Genomic DNA, 17,541 nt, shown 5'->3' on the forward strand with positions numbered 1-17,541 from the left:
GTGAATCAGGAAGTTGTGGGTTTTCCCGCATGACGCACACGTCATGCGCGGTAGTACCCGACCAGGAGGCAGGGCGCGAACTCTCTTTACGATAAGCTACCCTTTCCGCGTTCTGAAATTCTTATATTTTGAACTAAATGCCATTTAATCGACGCCGCTTTATTAAGCGAAAGTAGCATCTCCTTTTTAAAACACCATTAAAGTCCGAAACTGCTCATTCGCTCCGCACGGCCTAGTCAATCGCGTAGTCTTCTGGTAGTAGCGATGTGTAGCAGACATCGTGTTAAATGTACAAAATATACATTAAGATAACACTTATGTGTTTTCCAGCGACCGTGCTTCTCACATACGGTGAGTACACCTTTTGTTTCGCCCCTCATTTGCCTAGGTGCGTGCTCAAATAGTTCATACTTTTGCTGGGAGTGCCTGACCCCTAGCCCTAGCAGGCGTCTCACTTTTGACACCTAGCTAGTAGGCAAGACGCTTGAGTTTTTGTGTCGCCTTACCTTGCTTGCAGGTAATTCTCCCGAATGTGATTCGTTCAAACACTGCACCAAGCATGACAGGCACGCCGTTTGCAGCGAAGGCTCTTGCATTTGCGTCAACGGTACCCACAAAGATATCACTAGCAAGGTTTTCAAGTGCAACCCGGGTAAGTAAGCGTATCTTATTGGTTGCCTGTATTTACTTTCTGCATTTTTGTCCACTTTGTTAGGTATCACGCTGGCTAAAACCGAAACCAGCATTTCGTAACAACCTATTGTTTTTGTTTTATTTAGTTTGTGCGTAACGGATTATACCAACACAGCATCCCGGCCCTTCCACTTGCATATCCTTGTTTGTTACTTCGACAAACTAGCAAAAAAAAAAAAGAAACGCTTTTTTGTTTTCTTTTCACCGATTTTGTGTGATTGTAGATGACTTTCACTTGTCTCTTTGAGGATTTGACATGTTATTCTGTCTACCCGAGTTACTTGAGAACGTCCCCATTTAAATATAAATAATTAACAGGGGAGCATTAAATTCACACTTATGTAAAACTTTTTTTTATTACTACTGGAGGATGATTTGTTTTTAGGCACTATCTGAACGACAAACATTTCTCCAGTGTCCATCGTGTCAAATCAAACCTTCATTGACAATTCAATTTTTTTTCTTTTTTTTTTTTTTGTAGAAATAAGTTTTGAGAATGTTGAACCTGAACTGTCGACATCACTTTTTCTCGCAATGATATTTGACAAATTCGGCCAGTTATATTTCATCAAATTTCGCACATTAAAGAAAAAAAGTGCATACCGTAAACCGTTTAATGTTTCTATTGACCTAACATATTTGAATATCACAATTCCGGAACCAAGTCTCTCAGCGTACTAAGCTCGTTCGATTTACGTGTACCTCCTGCACCAGTACAGAAAAGTGTAGGGCAGTGTACTTCCTGCTTGTGTGTTGAGGTATGACCGGAAGTACCTACACTTTTCTGCGCCGGTGCAAGAAGTGCTGGTAAATCTTCTGGCCGGCATTACAGGGAGCCAAGAACACTTCCGGTTCGGGTTTTGTTTGCATGCTGTTAAAAGGCAACATCACTGCTATGTTTTGTGTGTTTCACAATTAATTCGGTCTCCCGTTGTGTTTTCCACGTCCACTGGCTCCTTGAAGTGCAGTAATGCTTTGCAACTGACTGGGCAACTTGCCGTGGCCGTCAAGCGCAAAAAGTCTATATCGTGTGCGTGTCGATTGCACGCTCAACACTATGATCGCTTAATTTTGAAATCAAAGGTGCACGCATCTGACTCGTCCAGACAGTGAAGATACTTAATCAAACTAATCACATTTTGGAATATTAATTCATATTTGCCCAAATCTAACTTTTTATGTTAGCCTGAACGCAGGTTCGGTAATGCATAAAATAGGTTTTTACTGTTTGATTTTATCTTGGAGCAGAATTACTTGCTGCCGTTGATGTTTGTGTGCATATGAGTTTGTGAACACATGGTTTATGTGAGGGTCCTGAACAAACTCCAACAAGGTTTATGTGAGAATCCTGAACAAACTCCAACAAAAATCCACAGACAAACTAAAAAAAAAAGAAATAGAGCCAAAAAATTTTGTAAAGTTTGAGAGATTGTGTTAGCAGAAAGCTTCAGAATGGGAGGGATTTTTTCGCATCTACTCATCAATTTCGAAGTTTGAGAGCCAGAATTGTTTCTTTTCAGCATACAATCAAGCATCTGTTAATTCATGACACGATCGAAACCAGACGTGAAGCAGAAGCCACTGGTACCATTCTTTCGACTTTATTACTTGCCCACGTCGCCAAACACGACAGTGCTTGTGTGTCTGCGCAAACAGAACAGTTCGAACAAATGCAATATGTCCCTATGCGAGTGTCAGGATCAAAACAAGTCGGACACAGAACTAGTTTTCTTACCTTATCGCTTGGGCCCAGAATACAAAATAATAGCCTTTTGACGTCCGCGTGTACACCTGTATTCACTTGAATATAATTCGCGCAATCACCGTGGTAGGTCGACGTTGTCCCAATCACGACATCGCTACTCGTCGTCGAAAACGCACCACTCGCTTTTTTCCGGGCACGGTCAAGCACGAGTGGCACAATTTTTCGCACCTTCTTTCAAGTGCGTCCTACAGGCGTAATATAGTTCCGCTTTGGCGAGCTCGAACCTCACTGCGATGCTGTGCACTTGGTGATGCAATGTTGTTCTCACACTTTCTCTCCCGCGCAGGAAAAACAGGAAGCAAATTAATTACCGTAGTTTCCGGACTATAAGTCACACCCTTCTATGAAGGAATGAAGGAATGTTTATTTTTCCGGAATCAACCGAAATGGAGACAGAGACTAAAGGCTCAAAGCCTGACAAAGGTCCCTGTCCCCAAAGCAGCACTTTCCAGCAGCACACAGTTTACAAAGTTAACGCTTAGTATTAAACACTATATTCATTTTTTGAATATACCAAAAAAACAACTAGTTATTACATGCAAATTCAAATAATAAGGGGTTATCACTGCCCACCATGAGTGTCCTGAGATCCCTTTTAAATTTACTAAAATTGTTATTAAAATTTATGTGGTCTTTAATGTTATTCAGAGCTTTACTGACTTGATATTCCATTGTTTGTGTTCCATAATTTGTACGGGTCTGAGGGGGCCGCCTATATGTGTGTCGAAGAGGGTATGCATGCGGTACGTCACTTAAATCCGTCACATATAGTTTTTGTCTGTGAATCAGTTGTAATAATTTAAAATAATATATCTGATTGACCTTAAGAATGCCATATTTTTTAAAAAGTGGTGCAGTATGTAGGTCTTGTATTTTACCCTTATAATTTTCAAGTAAGCGCAACATTTTTTTCTGCAGTGTGAGCAACGAGTTATAGTTTGTGGTCGATGTCGTGCCCCACACTAGAAGACAATAACAGAGCTTAGAGTAAAAGAGCGAATAATATAAGTTTTTCTTTAGCCATGTTGGTATAAGGTTCCCTATTTTATATAGACATCCAACCGACCGTGAAAGCCCGGAACTTAATTTATTCACGTGTGTGTTCCAATTTAGCTCTTGATTAAACCAAACTCCCAAAAATTTTTGTTCGTGGACTTGTTCTATAATTTCATCTTTAAAATGTATAACTAAGTTGATACTGTCGCGTTTGTTTTTAGGTGCAAATAGTATATACTTCGTTTTTTTCGTATTTAAATTTAGCTTGTTTGCTTGAAGCCATGTAGCTAGATCGGCAAGAAAGCTATTTGTCAATAGTTCTAACTGGGCTTTGGATGAGTCTGCAAAAAATACGCTGGTGTCATTTGCATACAAAATAAGCTCATGAGATCTCGTGATTGCTGTAATATCGTTTATATATGTGTGTGTTGTAATATGCATGCGTATCTGCAGTACACTGGCCAACTTTTACAAAATGCTCGTTCATTGCGTTAGATAAGTCCAAACCGCTCACACGCTTGCCATCGACAATCACAGATTGTATTTCTGTGGCGCGATTGCTGCTGTTTGTGAGGGTATTTACCGCTTCCGATACTTTTCTGGGCTCATTCTGGACGCGAACAAATAGGCGTTGATAATAATCTTGTTTTGTATTTTTCAAATCAGTTGTTAGCTTATTTCTGTACTTTTTGTAGGCTGCTAAAAGATCTTGATCTCTGCTTTTAAGAAAATCATGGTATTTTTTATTTTTTTCTTTAATCCGAGCGTATAAGTCATTGGTCATCCAAGGTTTGCGCAATCTACCTTTTCTTTTGTTCGTCAGTTTAAGTGGGAAGGCAGTGTCATAACATATTTTAAGTTTTTTAGAAAAGCTGGCGTACGCGATATTTGGGTCGTGTTCAACATACTCACTGTTCCAATCGATGGCAGTGATCAGGTCACGAAACTTGATCAGGGAATCTTCGTCTATTTTCCTGTAACTGTAACTGCTACGTTGAGTTTGCTTTTTTTTAAGCAATGGTGCAAAACAGAAAATAGGTAAATGGTCACTTAAGTCGTGTGTAAAAATGCCAGAAGATACCTCATGAGTGTTTAAATTAGTTATACACACGTCAAGACAAGTAGCGGTATCTGAGGTCACCCTGGTGGGCAGTGTTACCGTATTAATACATCCGAAGGTGCACAAGACATTTTGTAATTCCAACGCATGCTTTTCTTCTCTAAGTAAATCAATATTTATATCACCCATTATAAAAAATGGCTTAGCTGTTGAGCCAAGAAACCCAAGCAAGTCCTCGCAGTAAGATATAAACACAGATTTGTCTCCAGTCGGTGGTCTATCAACAACACAAACAATAACACTTCCGGCGTCAACAACAAGAGACTCGACGTCTTTCGAGATAGCGGAAAACTCGTCTAACACATGGCAAAAAATGTCTTCTCTTAAATAAATCGCAACCCCGACTCCCCTTTTATTTTTCCTGCCCAGGCTGGAGCATTTATAGCCACTGAAATGAGGGGGCTCGGATTTTTCAGGGATCCACGCTTCCATACAAAGCAGCGCATCAAAATTTATACATAATGATTCAAAAAACAAATTTAGATTGTCTTAGTTAAAGTTGTTCCTCCCGGTGGTGTGGGAGGCAGGTTCCGCTTCGATGGTCTGGAGCGTGGTGGCACGAACGTCGCTGAGTGACGGGTCGACTCACTGCTTGTAGAGTACTATGTGCATTTATTTACACACTAGTTACAATTCCCAACTTGGGAGACCATCCCGCCTCGTCTAAAGTCTCGACCCCCGTCCCCAATTTCTCTCCATCAAATCCAAAGTCCGAATCCCTCAAAATCCTCTCCGCGCTCTTTTTGTAGGTCCGTAGGGGCCTCCTTTCCCCTCAGGAACCGACCAATCTCTTCAAATTCCGCCACTCACACGTGGTACACTGTTCTCCAATGGTCGGCGAGCTGTCATCCTGGCGCCCTAACGGTCAAACTTAATTTCTCGTAGAGTTGTTCTCTGCAATTTTCCCAGCCGGACTGGCGCCAACCGCTAAGTTATTGCATCGGGCAAAAAGCGACAATTTTATACAAAGCGGCAAAACCCTCTGCATACACGAACATTCGGCTATAAGCCACAAGCATCTTCCAGCGCGGGCTCTTTCAGTCCCGGTCCGAGCAGGCCCCCGAAACCCGAGACGCTTCTTAACGACCGGCGGGGGGACCGCTCCCGCGTCGCGGCCGCTCTGGCCCCGCCGACCCAAACGTAGAAAGCTAAAAAAAAACACAATGCCGACACAACTCTGGAAAGATAGACTTTCCTAACCAAAAGAAAACACGTTAATTAATAAGCAGGACTCCTAAATACTTAACTGTCTTCTTTATTGTTTATGCTCCTGGTATTAAAATGTACCAAGGAAAAATGTGAATTATAACTTTGATATGTTTGATTAAAAAATGAATCGTCGTAGTATCTGCAATCTACTGGGGGTGACACAGCCATTTTTGTCAAAACTTAGTTGGCCTCCGAGTTGTCTACAAATTGTCAAGGTCATCGTTGCACTTGATGTGAACAGCGCGTGCTCCTTCAGTTTTCCGGACAAGAATCTTTCCGTTTGTATGCCATACGTAAGCGTAGTTCTTCGCGTTGGCGCATTCTTTAGCTGCCCGAAGAAGCTCCCGATTACGCCGAGTCAGGTTCTCTTGAATGAACAATCGCGGGGCACTGTTCTTTAGCTTATTTTTTTTCTTAAGCCATGCATCTCTAGTTTGTTTCCTTGCGAAATGAATAATCACTCCGGGCACATTTCCTTGTCTAGCGGGTAGCCTATGAACCGATACAATATTGGACTCGGTGAGGGGAGGTACCTCTAGTTTATGAGCAACCTCATTCAACGAAGTAATCAGATTTTCGTCCTGCACCGCAGGGATCCCATGAACCTCTAGATTGAGACGCCTGCTCCGAAATTCGAGTTCATTAACCTCCTGCAGGAGCTGATCCTGTACATGTTTACTTGTATTATCCTTCTCTTCCAGTTCTGTTACTTTCTTTCTAAGTTCTTTGATTTCGGTCTTTTGATTATTGAGGTTCTGTTTGATTTCCTCGAAGCTTTTAGACATAAACTGAATGGAGAGCTCCATACTGTCTACCTTCTCTTTTAGAAGGGGGAGGATTTCCAACTTCTGGTTGATAGATACGAGAAGATTTCTCATGTCGAGTTCAGGCTGATGTTCCTCACCACCACCAGCCTGCAATCCACCACTCCTGCAGGCTGGACACCGCCAGCCCTTTTTAGCGGCCTCGGTTTTCCCAGCGAAAGATTTCTTGTTTACTCCGGCACATTTACCGAAATGGTACTTGCACTCACACTCGGAGCATTCTACGAACGTCTCTGTATCGTTGGCTGGCAACTGACATGAGGAACATGTTTCAGCCATTTCTGATAGTTTACAGAAACTTAAATTCAGACACTAACACAGCAATAGTGGCAGCAGCGGCAGCAGCAGCACAAGTTAGGCCAAGGTAATAAAATTTAGTTGTTACCGACCTGTAATAGGCGTAGTACGTGGTTAGCAATGTTCGCTAGGTGCTGCCGCTGCCGCAAAATGATCGCCGCTTGGAAACCCGCCGCTTATCTTGGCTCAGCGTGCTCGAACAGCGCTTGCGCTGGGAGAGTCTCCGAGGTTCCAATGTAGGGTAGAAGGCCAGAGGTGATACCACAGATGCGATTACACACGTATGCTGACGATCGCAGCGTGCATGGTGCAGGCCGCAGCACTGAACTGCAGATTACTGTCGGACACGGCACGATCCCAGGGCAGCAACTGTAATAGGCGTAGTACGTGGTTAGCGATGTTCGCTGGGTGCTGCCGCTAACCACGTAAGTCACGCATCCGTATATTAGGCCATTTTCTCGGAAAAGTTGGTATATGAGTTGCACCTTTTTGCACGGTTCATGCGATGAGTTTTTTTAGTTTACGCACATCAGTACTGCAAAATCGGAATTTCGCACAATCGGCCAGATTGCACATACCATTTAATGCGCAACTTTGGTTCTTTCGACTCGCAGGAAATGCCCATAGCACGGCACTGTCTGGCAGGGGCAATCGAGTGTTTCACAAGAAAAGAATGTAAAACGTGCGAAATGAGAAGGTAGTCAGTCGGCTTTATTCGAGCGAACACGTGCCGAGCAAACAAAAGTTTACCGAGTTAGACACTCGTGAACCAAGCTTTGGACCATTGGGCTTAGCCTAGGCCAAGTCCCAGAGATGATGCAAGCATCGATGCAGATACAGAAAGATAAACCCTGACATACTTTTTTCAGTACCTCTAAAAAATTGGCTTGGCACAATCCTTCCTTTTACATGTAGCAGCACGGCTGGAGCATGGCAGAAAAAAACTGCTCATCAAACGGGAACTAAGAAAGACGCCAGAAATTACTCTGCAATCTGTCTATACCAGCCAGCCCACTTACCTTTCAGTATTACTGGACTGAAGCAAAAGAATACAGAACAATGGCTGAATTAGGCAACGTCTATAACATGCTGTAAAAGCTTTATTTTCACTGTCTTGCCTATCCACATTCAGTCGCTTCAGGAAAACCATAAAATTTCTCGCTTTCAGAGTCGGCTATGAAAAGTGTAGAAGGGTGCAGCAACAGCAGTGCCTCCTGGACACCACTTATGGATACGTAGTTAAGGTGCTCTACAAAAGATGGTGCGCAGCACTTAAAGGGCAACTCCGCTTCATTTTTGATATTTATAAAACTATGTAGCCCTCTTCAGTATCATATAGGAAGACCCCATGTCAAATATTACGATCGAATTCCGTCTATATATTTAATAAACTGGCCAGCAAACCTTCAAGTGAGCCAAGTTGCCGAAATCTGCCAACTCTAGCGTGCGACGGGAAGCGCAATCGTCAGTGCAGTCAATGCGATGGAGTTTGAGCGGCAAACGTTGAGTCACTGTGTCAGAGGCATGACTACGTCATTCTCACGTTTTGTTTGTTTTTACTTTTCAGAGCGAAATTGAACAATGACGTCATGAGTTTTTCCTCCCGGTGTTGGCTGACCGGGCGTCCACGTGATCACCGTAACGCGGGTGCGCTAGTTTGCGCTGCCCTGCGCACTTATCGGTCTGTTTCTCCGCTCCCCTTCCCCTCTTGCATCTTCTCCCCTCCCCCCCCCCCTCCCCCGGGCCATCATCGTCCACGCCATGCGAAGCGACCTGCCCGCGTCGCGTGTCCTGTCCCTCGCCCCCTCCCGAACGTCACAAGACCACGTGGTTCGACGTGACGTGGCCACGACTCTGACTACACGAGACCAATGTTGCCTGACGCAGCCAAAGTTTCGGTTTCGGTATCAGCTGATGTTTAAATTAGGATCACACAAATAATATTCCACATTTCGCGAATCCGAAGACGTAGAGTTGTTTAGTAGTGCTTTGTGAAATGGAATCACATGTAAGCCTAAATTTTTCGGAACTGAGCGGAGTTGCCCTTTAACAAAATAGCTTCACACCGGGAATTTAAAAAAAAAAAATGCTTATAAATAGGGGTGTCGCAAACTTTTCTGGAACTGGATTTTTAGGTCAAGCTTTCGGGGTTCGACTGGGTCGAACCGGTTCGACAAACCCTCAAACTTTTTACCATATTCGGCCGGTTCGACTTTGTGGACAGTGTGGCCAGACCTTCATACAAGCATGTCTAGGTTTTGAGACTTTTTTTTCATGCAAAAGGTTATTTTAATTTTGTGAACAGCTGCAATTAAAAGAAACTAATTCTAATCACTGAAGTAGTTAATAACTTAATTTTTTGTACTGTTTTAACTGAAATAACCTATCAGCACTGCCCTTAATTCATTCCTTAGCCATCGCTATTCAATCCCAAGCCAACTGGCCAGCCTGTCGCGGATGCGTACACGAGTCGAACCTCAATACAAGGCTCGTCGAACTTTCCATTAAAAGTTAGAAAAAGTCGAACCTGGTTGAACTCGAACCTCAGCCAGTTCGCGACACCCCTACGTATAAGTCGCATCGTTGTATAAGGTGCACCAAGAAAGATATTTGAAAACAACCACGACTTAATACACCGGAAATTACGGTACATGCCTCAGTTGATCTGTAAGCATCTAACTTCATTGATTTTCTCATGTGTACACAAGTTTTCACTTGGCCGTCGGGTAGGGCCACGTAACTTTCGCCATGGAGGCCGAATAAAACGAGATGTGGTTCTTTTTCTTGGTGCTGTATGGTCCAGAAACAGACACTTATCTATCTTATGTCCGGTTTTCGACAAACCTTTTTTGATTTTCCACCTAGAAAAACTTCAAAAGACGCTCTGTCTGTTCATTCTTGTTCGTTGAAACATACACAAGATGCTAGTCAACTAGAAGTTATCTCAGCCACAGAAAGTTCTGCCATTACTTGTTTGTTTAGCCTGGAACACCATGTATAGACCATTCCATTTAGCACTCTCTGGGCGGCACCATTTTGTTCGACAGCAGCGCCCTCTCCATACATCCGGGAAATTCAGCGGGTTCGGCAGGGTAAAACGAGAGAGACGGCACGCGCCCGACTCCGCTAGCAGACGACAAAACGGGAGGTTGCCATTCTCCATCTTTGGGCTGTATCGGTGGGCTGTACGGAACATCAAACTCTCGCTCGTGGCTGCCATTGTGAAGTGGTTCGCGTTCTCAGAATAGTTATGGCTACTTTAAAATCAGCCTAGAGCTCTCTGTTGTTCTACTTATGGTAAATGATCAACTGACATATCTTTTTTCCGTTACTTAAATAGCAGTTGAGTCAGCCATCAGTACTACCCTCAACTACTGCGTGTATTACAGCAGGAGAGCACGTTTTTATTTATTATTTCAGACATCCACTCATGGTCGCTAAAGGCCTACACCAGTACGAACTTTGTATAATAAAAAAGGTACAGCCACCGGATTCACTTTTCGCCGGAGAGACCGGCCAGTCTGACACATTTCTCCCTATATTTTTTTATTTGCACGCAGATAACAGCGCAATTGGACTCTGTTAGTCTTTTTTATCTAGCATAGCAATACACAATAACTGGCATACCAAAATCTGCGCATCTGCGCTTGAAATTCCCAAAATGACGCGATTTTAAACAGAGTTTGTACGCCAGCCGGATGCTAGTTGCTGCCCACTCGGCGGAGCAGACGACATGCGGGCAAGAGGGGGAGGGCATTTTTTTTCTCTTTTTACCCTCTCTGCTATGACCCTAATGGAACGGTCTATAGTTGGTGACAGTTCGAGAACCCAGGGCGAGGGAAAGGAAGGCTGGGGAGGAGGAAACAGACGGAATGCCAGAGAGAGGGGGATATTTTTTTCTCTCCTCTCCAGTGTTCCATCTGCTTCCTCCTCCCCAGCCTTCCTTTTCCTTGCCCTGAGCTCTTGGAGGTGTTTGTTCTTGACCTGTCACCGACTAAAGTTGTGGTTTCTCTATCTCTGTGCTTTTTGCTTTTCTGAAATCCAGTACTCATAACAGAATAGGGATTTAAGGAATTTGAATGCTTACTAAGTTCCTGTTTAGGGAATTTAGTAAGCAAACTTGCTAAACTTCTTAGTGAGCGCGTTGGTAATGATGTAGGTTTAGAAAGAGTTATATACGTAAAAACAGGGGACGGGACAACACATCTTTCATGTGTTGTCCCGTCCCCTGTTTTTACGTATATAAAACTTGCTAAATTTGGAAGTTTTCAAGCCGAGTTCCTCCTAGAATCCCCATGAAATTTCTTGGGCACCCGAGTTCTTTCAGTCCTTCGGGCTTCAAAGTAAGGTGCTTTTCCAGCTTGATTAAAGCTCCATGAAGTGTGGATCACAGATTTTCACTTAAAACATGGCATTGCAAACACTTATCAATGCTTACTATGAGCAAACACAATGGCATCATCTGTTGAATAGCCAGAACACTTTTAATCTGCATATATTTTCTAATTTTTTATTTTTTCACAGTGGGCTTTAAATGCATTTGATAATGGTATAGGCTACCGTTTTGTATAGATAGTGCATTGATTTGATCTCACAAATACTGCAAAACCTTCAGTGTAGTTATATGCAAGTTCCAGGGCTGCTGACAGATGGCCCCAGTGTTATAAGTGGTCACCTGCACTCACAATGTGCGGGGTCACTCTCAAATACAAGTGCGTGAATCTGCCTTGATAAGCAAATTAAGACTGGTGCTTACTACTGTAGGAGTCAAAGCAACCGAACAACAAGCTATGTCATCAATTTGCCATGATGTAGTTAACTGCGTTAAAATCCCCTTCAGGGCACCCTCCCCCAAGAGATCGCCCATACCGTTTTTATGCCTAAATCTTCTTGACATAAAAATTCCGAAACATGGCCCACCCCCTGATTTCCGTTGGACATCATGTGATGTCCAGCAGATCAACCGCGCGATCTGCAATATTGGTATGTGTGACAAGCGGGTTCGCAGTGCGTTCCTGCTTTTTTGTCTACGATCTGTGCGTGCAATATCGGCTTCCATGACATAAGAGTTTGTAGCAAGTTCCAGCGTTTTTTATCCATGATCTGCGCGCTCGCTATCGGTTCCCAAGGCACTCAAGTTTAGCCAGTCTCCACCTGTTTATAGCACCTTTAAACGCGAATCTGCTGCATTTGCAGTCTGTGGTATCCTTTCCCGGGGTGCAGAAATTCATAGCAAATTCCTGCCTGTTCATCACATTGTGAAACGCTCATTTGCCTTGTCCGCGATCTGCGGTATCAGTTCCCATGTCACGTGGTTTGCAGCAGTGCCCCTTGTGTTTATCATGAATTTTTGATAAAGTTTTGCTGTCTCATATTTTTCCCCATTTATCTCTTCATTTTGGGTGGGCTCCCTTACGAAATTTTACGGTATTTGCTTAAAGAGGCTGTCAACGATATTCGCTTAGAACGTTTTTCGCTGTGCACGAGTTTACTGACACTAGTGGAATCCAAGTATACTCGCACGCAACGCCACTGACCAAGAAACTCCTTTGTTGCAATATAATTGCAAGGACACAAGCGAGCATTTTTGTTCAGTCCCTCCTTTGCAAAACTTGATGACGTAGCTGGGCGGTCAAAGTACCGCCCAGTGCCGATATTCTGATGCGGCTCATAAATTGGACCTAAGCATTGAGTGAGCACTCGATTCGGGCTCGTGATAATCAATAGCTGGACGGGCATTCAGGTAGTGGCCCATGTCCAGTCGCAGCAATGACAACAATAGCCCAACCATAATGTCTGGAACTTGGCGCGTGTCCTGTGCTTTGCCAATCCCAGCGCGTGGCTATGATCAACATTGGCGGCGTATAATATGCTCCAGATCACGTGACCTCTTGTTCTGGCTGTAAGTTCAGAGGGTGAACGCTACTCGCTTTTTTAGAAACATTTTCTGCGACTTTCATTGGGTGTAGTTAAAAACGAATGCGTGTTTCATAGGTCAATAATATCAAGACATTCGTTATAAGTAGGGTTCGGAGTTTTCGGTTTAAACCGATAAACACCGATAAAAGTATGCCGAATTCATTTTCGGAAATTCGGTTTTAACCGAAAAAGATCACTCTGTAGGTTCGGCGTTTTCGGTTTAAACCGATAAAAACCGATAAAAGTATGTCCAATCCGTGTTCTAGAATTCGGTTTTAACCGAAAAAGATCAGTGTTTTAGGGCCGCGTTGAGGTGGGTGGGGGAGGGAGAGAGGGAGAGAACTTTGCGAGGTTCGACATTACGTGACGTCTTCGTGATTGCCCTCTTCGAAGGTTCAACATGCAACAAAAGAGGTCTTGGATTGGCCTTCACGGGACATCTTTGTCTTCTCTGTGATCGGGCTTAATATGTCAAATTCCAATCCCGAAAAAAAAAAAAAAAAAAGTTGGGATGTGGGCTAGTATAAGGTTTTTCGCTTCATGCACTTCAGAGGACATCAAGGAAAGCCGTCAATACCTTTCTTAACACGCTCTCTCAAACTTCCCTTTTGTTAAAAACATAAACACGATAGATTTTTTTTTTTTTTGGACATTCCGCTGGTTTTTGTACGGTCATCACCTCAGACGGTGACGTCGTCAGAATGGGAAGGAAAAATAAGTGCGCTGAAGAAGTTATGCCCGCGAATTCCGCGATTTTGAGATGTGTCCTGGCGGAAGTTGTAGCGAGGACCACGTATGTATATGTGTCGTTAATCTTTGAGTGATTGCAAATATCACAGCTACAAGGATCATCTGATCCGTTGTCCAATGGTGCTTCTTTTATATTCACCGAAAAAAACCGGTAAACTGTTTTTGGAATAAATATATGCCGAAAAAAACCGAAAATTGAATTTTAAAATAAACACCGAAAAAAGTACGCCGAATTTTGAAAAAATAAAAACCGAAAACGCGGAACCCTAGTTATAAGTGCTATTTGCGCCAAGTACAAAAATTGTTGCATCGCCCCTTTAAGCTACGTTTCCCCCAAGTAATGAACAGCAGTAGCGTTTGTTCACTTTAAAAGAGGTGACCACCCATTTATGAAAATGGCACAACGGTCACATGTGCCTCCCTTTCCCTGTAGCCTTTCCACACAAAATCCAATTCTGTTTGACCATTTTTGAACTGTGCTAGTAGTCGCGTTCGAGAGATCAAATGGTCTTGTCACGGATGGCGAATCGCATGGTGGATGAGTGGCCCCCTGCTTTGCCCTGCGACTTTGCAGGACGTCGGCTGAACCAGACCTGCAGCTTGACGTCGGAATGTTCGAGACTGGACATCCGATCACGATGTGACGGTGGCATTTGCCGCTGCAAGCCGGGCAGTCACGAGGCCCCAACGCCCATGGGCCTCAAATGCTTCTCAGGTTAGTGATACTCCTCGCAGAAATACTTTTTTAGTACAAAGCACCAGGTTATTAATTTATTTATTTACTTATTTGTTTGTTTATACCGCCAGCATTCTGTTTGAATGCGAAGGCAGGAAAAACACGTGCTACATGCATATTTGTAAATACAAATAACAGCACCTTTTCTCTGGCTGCTGCCAATAGAGTAATGGTGAAGGATGCATACGATTCTAACCGGAGGCGACGGACGACAAAAAGTGACCAGGAACAACCACACACGTCTCGAACGCAGCTCGACAAATTTTATTCACACGTGTTTTTGTTTTGGCCACCCCTAACACGACCTTCACCAAGTTTGCAAACATTCAAACATCCATCGCACGCCCTTCATATCCTCTCTAACAAGACAGTATAAAAAAAAGTTTTATACCATGTTTTTTTTTCCCTCTATGTTGTTTCTTCCCCTTACAAAAGTAAAAACCTCCGCGACGCCGCATCCAGTGTGATGATTGAAGACTGGCTAATACAATTTTCCGCAGAGCCAGTCCTAATTGTTTCTTTTAAAACTATTGTTGTACAATTTTTTTCTTTTCTTTACTTGACACAACAGTGTCCTCTCAGACCGGCAAACAGCTATTGCTCCTCTCTATGTGCCTTGCAGTTTCAGAGTTTGTTGCATTGCAAGGTATGTAGAAGAGTGCAATAATTGTTTGCCAGTCTGGAAGGACACTATTGTATTGAGTAAACAAAAAGATTGTTTGAAAAGAGTTTTGAAATAAACAATTAGGATTGGCACTGTGGGAAATTGTATTAGACAGCCTTCAGTTGCACTGGACGCGGTGTCGCAGATGTTTTTTCTTTTTGAGGGTGGAATAAGGGGAAAAATAACATTGTATAAATTGTGACGTTTAAAACCCGATACTGTGGTGAAGGAAAAATAGAAATCTTTTAAGTTGAAGAAAAAAAGGCACAGGAGAGGACGTCTAAAAAAATGTTGAGACGTCTTCTCCTGTGCCTTTTTTCTTCAACTTAAAAATTTCCTATTTTGCCTTCACCACAGTCTTGGCCGGGTTTCTAACATCATGATTAACTACCACCAGCTTACCTGCACGCTCACTGTTTTTTCATTAATTGTGTAAAACGTCCTTTTTGTTTTGTTTTTGTATACGGTTTTGTCGGAGAAGTCCGAATCATGTGCCATTGGGCACGATATGGAGAACATGCGATGGGTGTGGGAATGTGTGCAAGCTTGGTGAAGGTCATGTGAGGGGGTGGGGTAGTATGGGGGGTGTACCATTGGCTGTGTTGTGTGTACATGTGTGCAAACTTGGTGGAGGTTGTGCGAGGGGTGGCATATAAAGGCACAATGTGCGAATAAAATATTTTCAGCTCTGTTCGAGACGTGTGCGTTCGTCCCTTGTCGTTGTCTCCGGTCAGAAACATGTGTAACGTTAACTAGCTTGCCTGTTTATTAACCTTGTCTTCTTGCAAAGATACAGCTGCAAATTACCGTAAAAAACTACAAATCTCTGCATGCATGAATGCCTCATGGAAGAGGCTCTTTAAAGACGGACTCTTTGCACATTTTCATTAGACCCTCTTGAAAAGTGTGCACAATATAGTGGCTGTCGTGTCAATTATTCAAATCTGCCATTGTTTGGGCTCATACCTCGAACCTGCATCGGACACAAGGACTGCATCGGCATGGTGGCCTTCTGTGTTGTTTGATGAACTTTTGAAAAGGGTCTACCATTACCGAGCAATACTGCAATGGTGTTCTGTTGCGCAACGTGCGACGAAGCTTTTGCCCCTGTGCGCAGGCACCACTGCCAAGCCCCAGTGCAATGCAGAGAGGCCCTGCAGCTCCCAAGCGTTCTTCTGCACGCCCTGGGGCATTTGCGACTGCCGGCTGCCCGGGTACAAGGCGGAGCTGCTCTTCTCACGCTGGCAGTGCATCAGAGGTGAGCTCGCAGGCAGTGTTGCCTGCTCGGAAATTTAAAAAAATCCGCAACAGGAATTTAGAAAAACTGATAGTTTAAGGTGCACGGCAAGACTAACTTGTTTATACAATTTACCGCTATAATTAGTCTAGGCACGGTATGGTATATATAAAAGAAACCTTAAAAGGAAGCTCTCCTTTTTGACTGAGACCACATCCAAGCACAAGACGGTGCTTTGCTCCATCTTTTGGTCAACATATAGCGGCAATATAAAGCTTCAGCGACCAAATTTACGCGCCGTGCAGAAAGTTCTGTTTTTTGGTAAAGGTTTCCGACTCTTCTGGCATCACTTAAAACTGCTATGATCTCAGTATCTAAGATCCTGTCGTACCCACCTTTTTTGTCTTTCTTACTGTCCTCTTTGATCTGTTTTTTTCTTAGATCCGTTCCTCTTTGAAGACAGAGGCACCATCACCTTCCTGAAGGTCTCCCCCGTTCCACTTCTGGTCATCGTCATCATCCTGGCGTATTTTGGATACCAGTGCGTGCCCGTTTTCTCTCTCTTCCTCGATGGTGCTCGTTCCAAAACAGACGTGAAAGGTTTGGTAAAAAGAATGCTATACTCCGCTTTATCTTAGAATAGACTGCAGGGGTTACTAGGACCCTTCCCAGCCAGTTCCGTGCTGTGAATTCATTGCGCGACTCCACATCCCACGCGTTGCTGCACCCTTCCCAAAGGTGGCGTGACACTCGGACGGCGCCGGATAGGCTTCGATGGCTCGTAGCATCTTTTGCGTTCTATCTTAAGGTGAAACCAACCAGCTCCAAATGCTCGAGTGCTAGCTCCTCAGTTACTTTCTGTGGCTGAATGGCTACGGTTAAAACTGTACCGCGGTCGCGGTCAACTTGGTTCATTGGCTCGCACCTATATCGACTCGTGGTGTACGAGTACCATATTAGTTGGAGGACTAAGGTATCTTAGTTACCTTTTAAGTCTGTAAAGGAACTGGCGCTTTTATTACCAACACCAGTACACTAAACCCTCGTTAAAGCAAAGTCAATGGGATGGCCAAAAAATGTATGTATTAGCAGTAATTCGATGGAATAGAGAGATCCAAAAATCAGCAACAGTGTCCTTGAAACTGAATGGGATCACTGCGGAAGATTTATTTAATCGAACAACCCTCGGTGATGAACAACTTGCAGCAAAATAATTAAGTTGAGTTTGCCCGGTTCACTTGATTGTTGCTACAGCTGCCTCCACCTTTCGTGTGTATCGCCACCCAGACGTCCTTCGTTTGCTGACAACCGCTATAGGTAGCAATTTCAAG

At 43.6% G+C, this 17,541-nt stretch overlaps 1 protein-coding gene across 2 annotated transcripts in view; it reads left to right on the plus strand.

The window, feature by feature from the left end:
• LOC8040516 overlaps positions 1-17,541 on the plus strand; it is a 49,569-nt gene continuing 32,028 nt past the window's right edge. The window contains exons 1-5 of one of the 2 annotated variants that reach the window (XM_002414279.4): positions 1-351; positions 518-652; positions 14,148-14,288; positions 16,091-16,231; positions 16,652-16,751. In XM_002414279.4, coding sequence (XP_002414324.3) covers positions 288-351; positions 518-652; positions 14,148-14,288; positions 16,091-16,231; positions 16,652-16,751 — 581 coding nt within the window. In that variant the 5' untranslated portion in view covers positions 1-287. The remainder of the gene's footprint in view (positions 352-517; positions 653-14,147; positions 14,289-16,090; positions 16,232-16,651; positions 16,752-17,541) is intronic. The other variant, XM_042288402.1, reaches the window with a different exon arrangement.

The sequence above is a fragment of the Ixodes scapularis genome, unplaced genomic scaffold (assembly GCF_016920785.2).
Source record: "Ixodes scapularis isolate PalLabHiFi unplaced genomic scaffold, ASM1692078v2 PGA_scaffold10__122_contigs__length_95168666, whole genome shotgun sequence".
Classification (NCBI taxonomy): Eukaryota; Metazoa; Arthropoda; class Arachnida; order Ixodida; family Ixodidae; genus Ixodes; species Ixodes scapularis.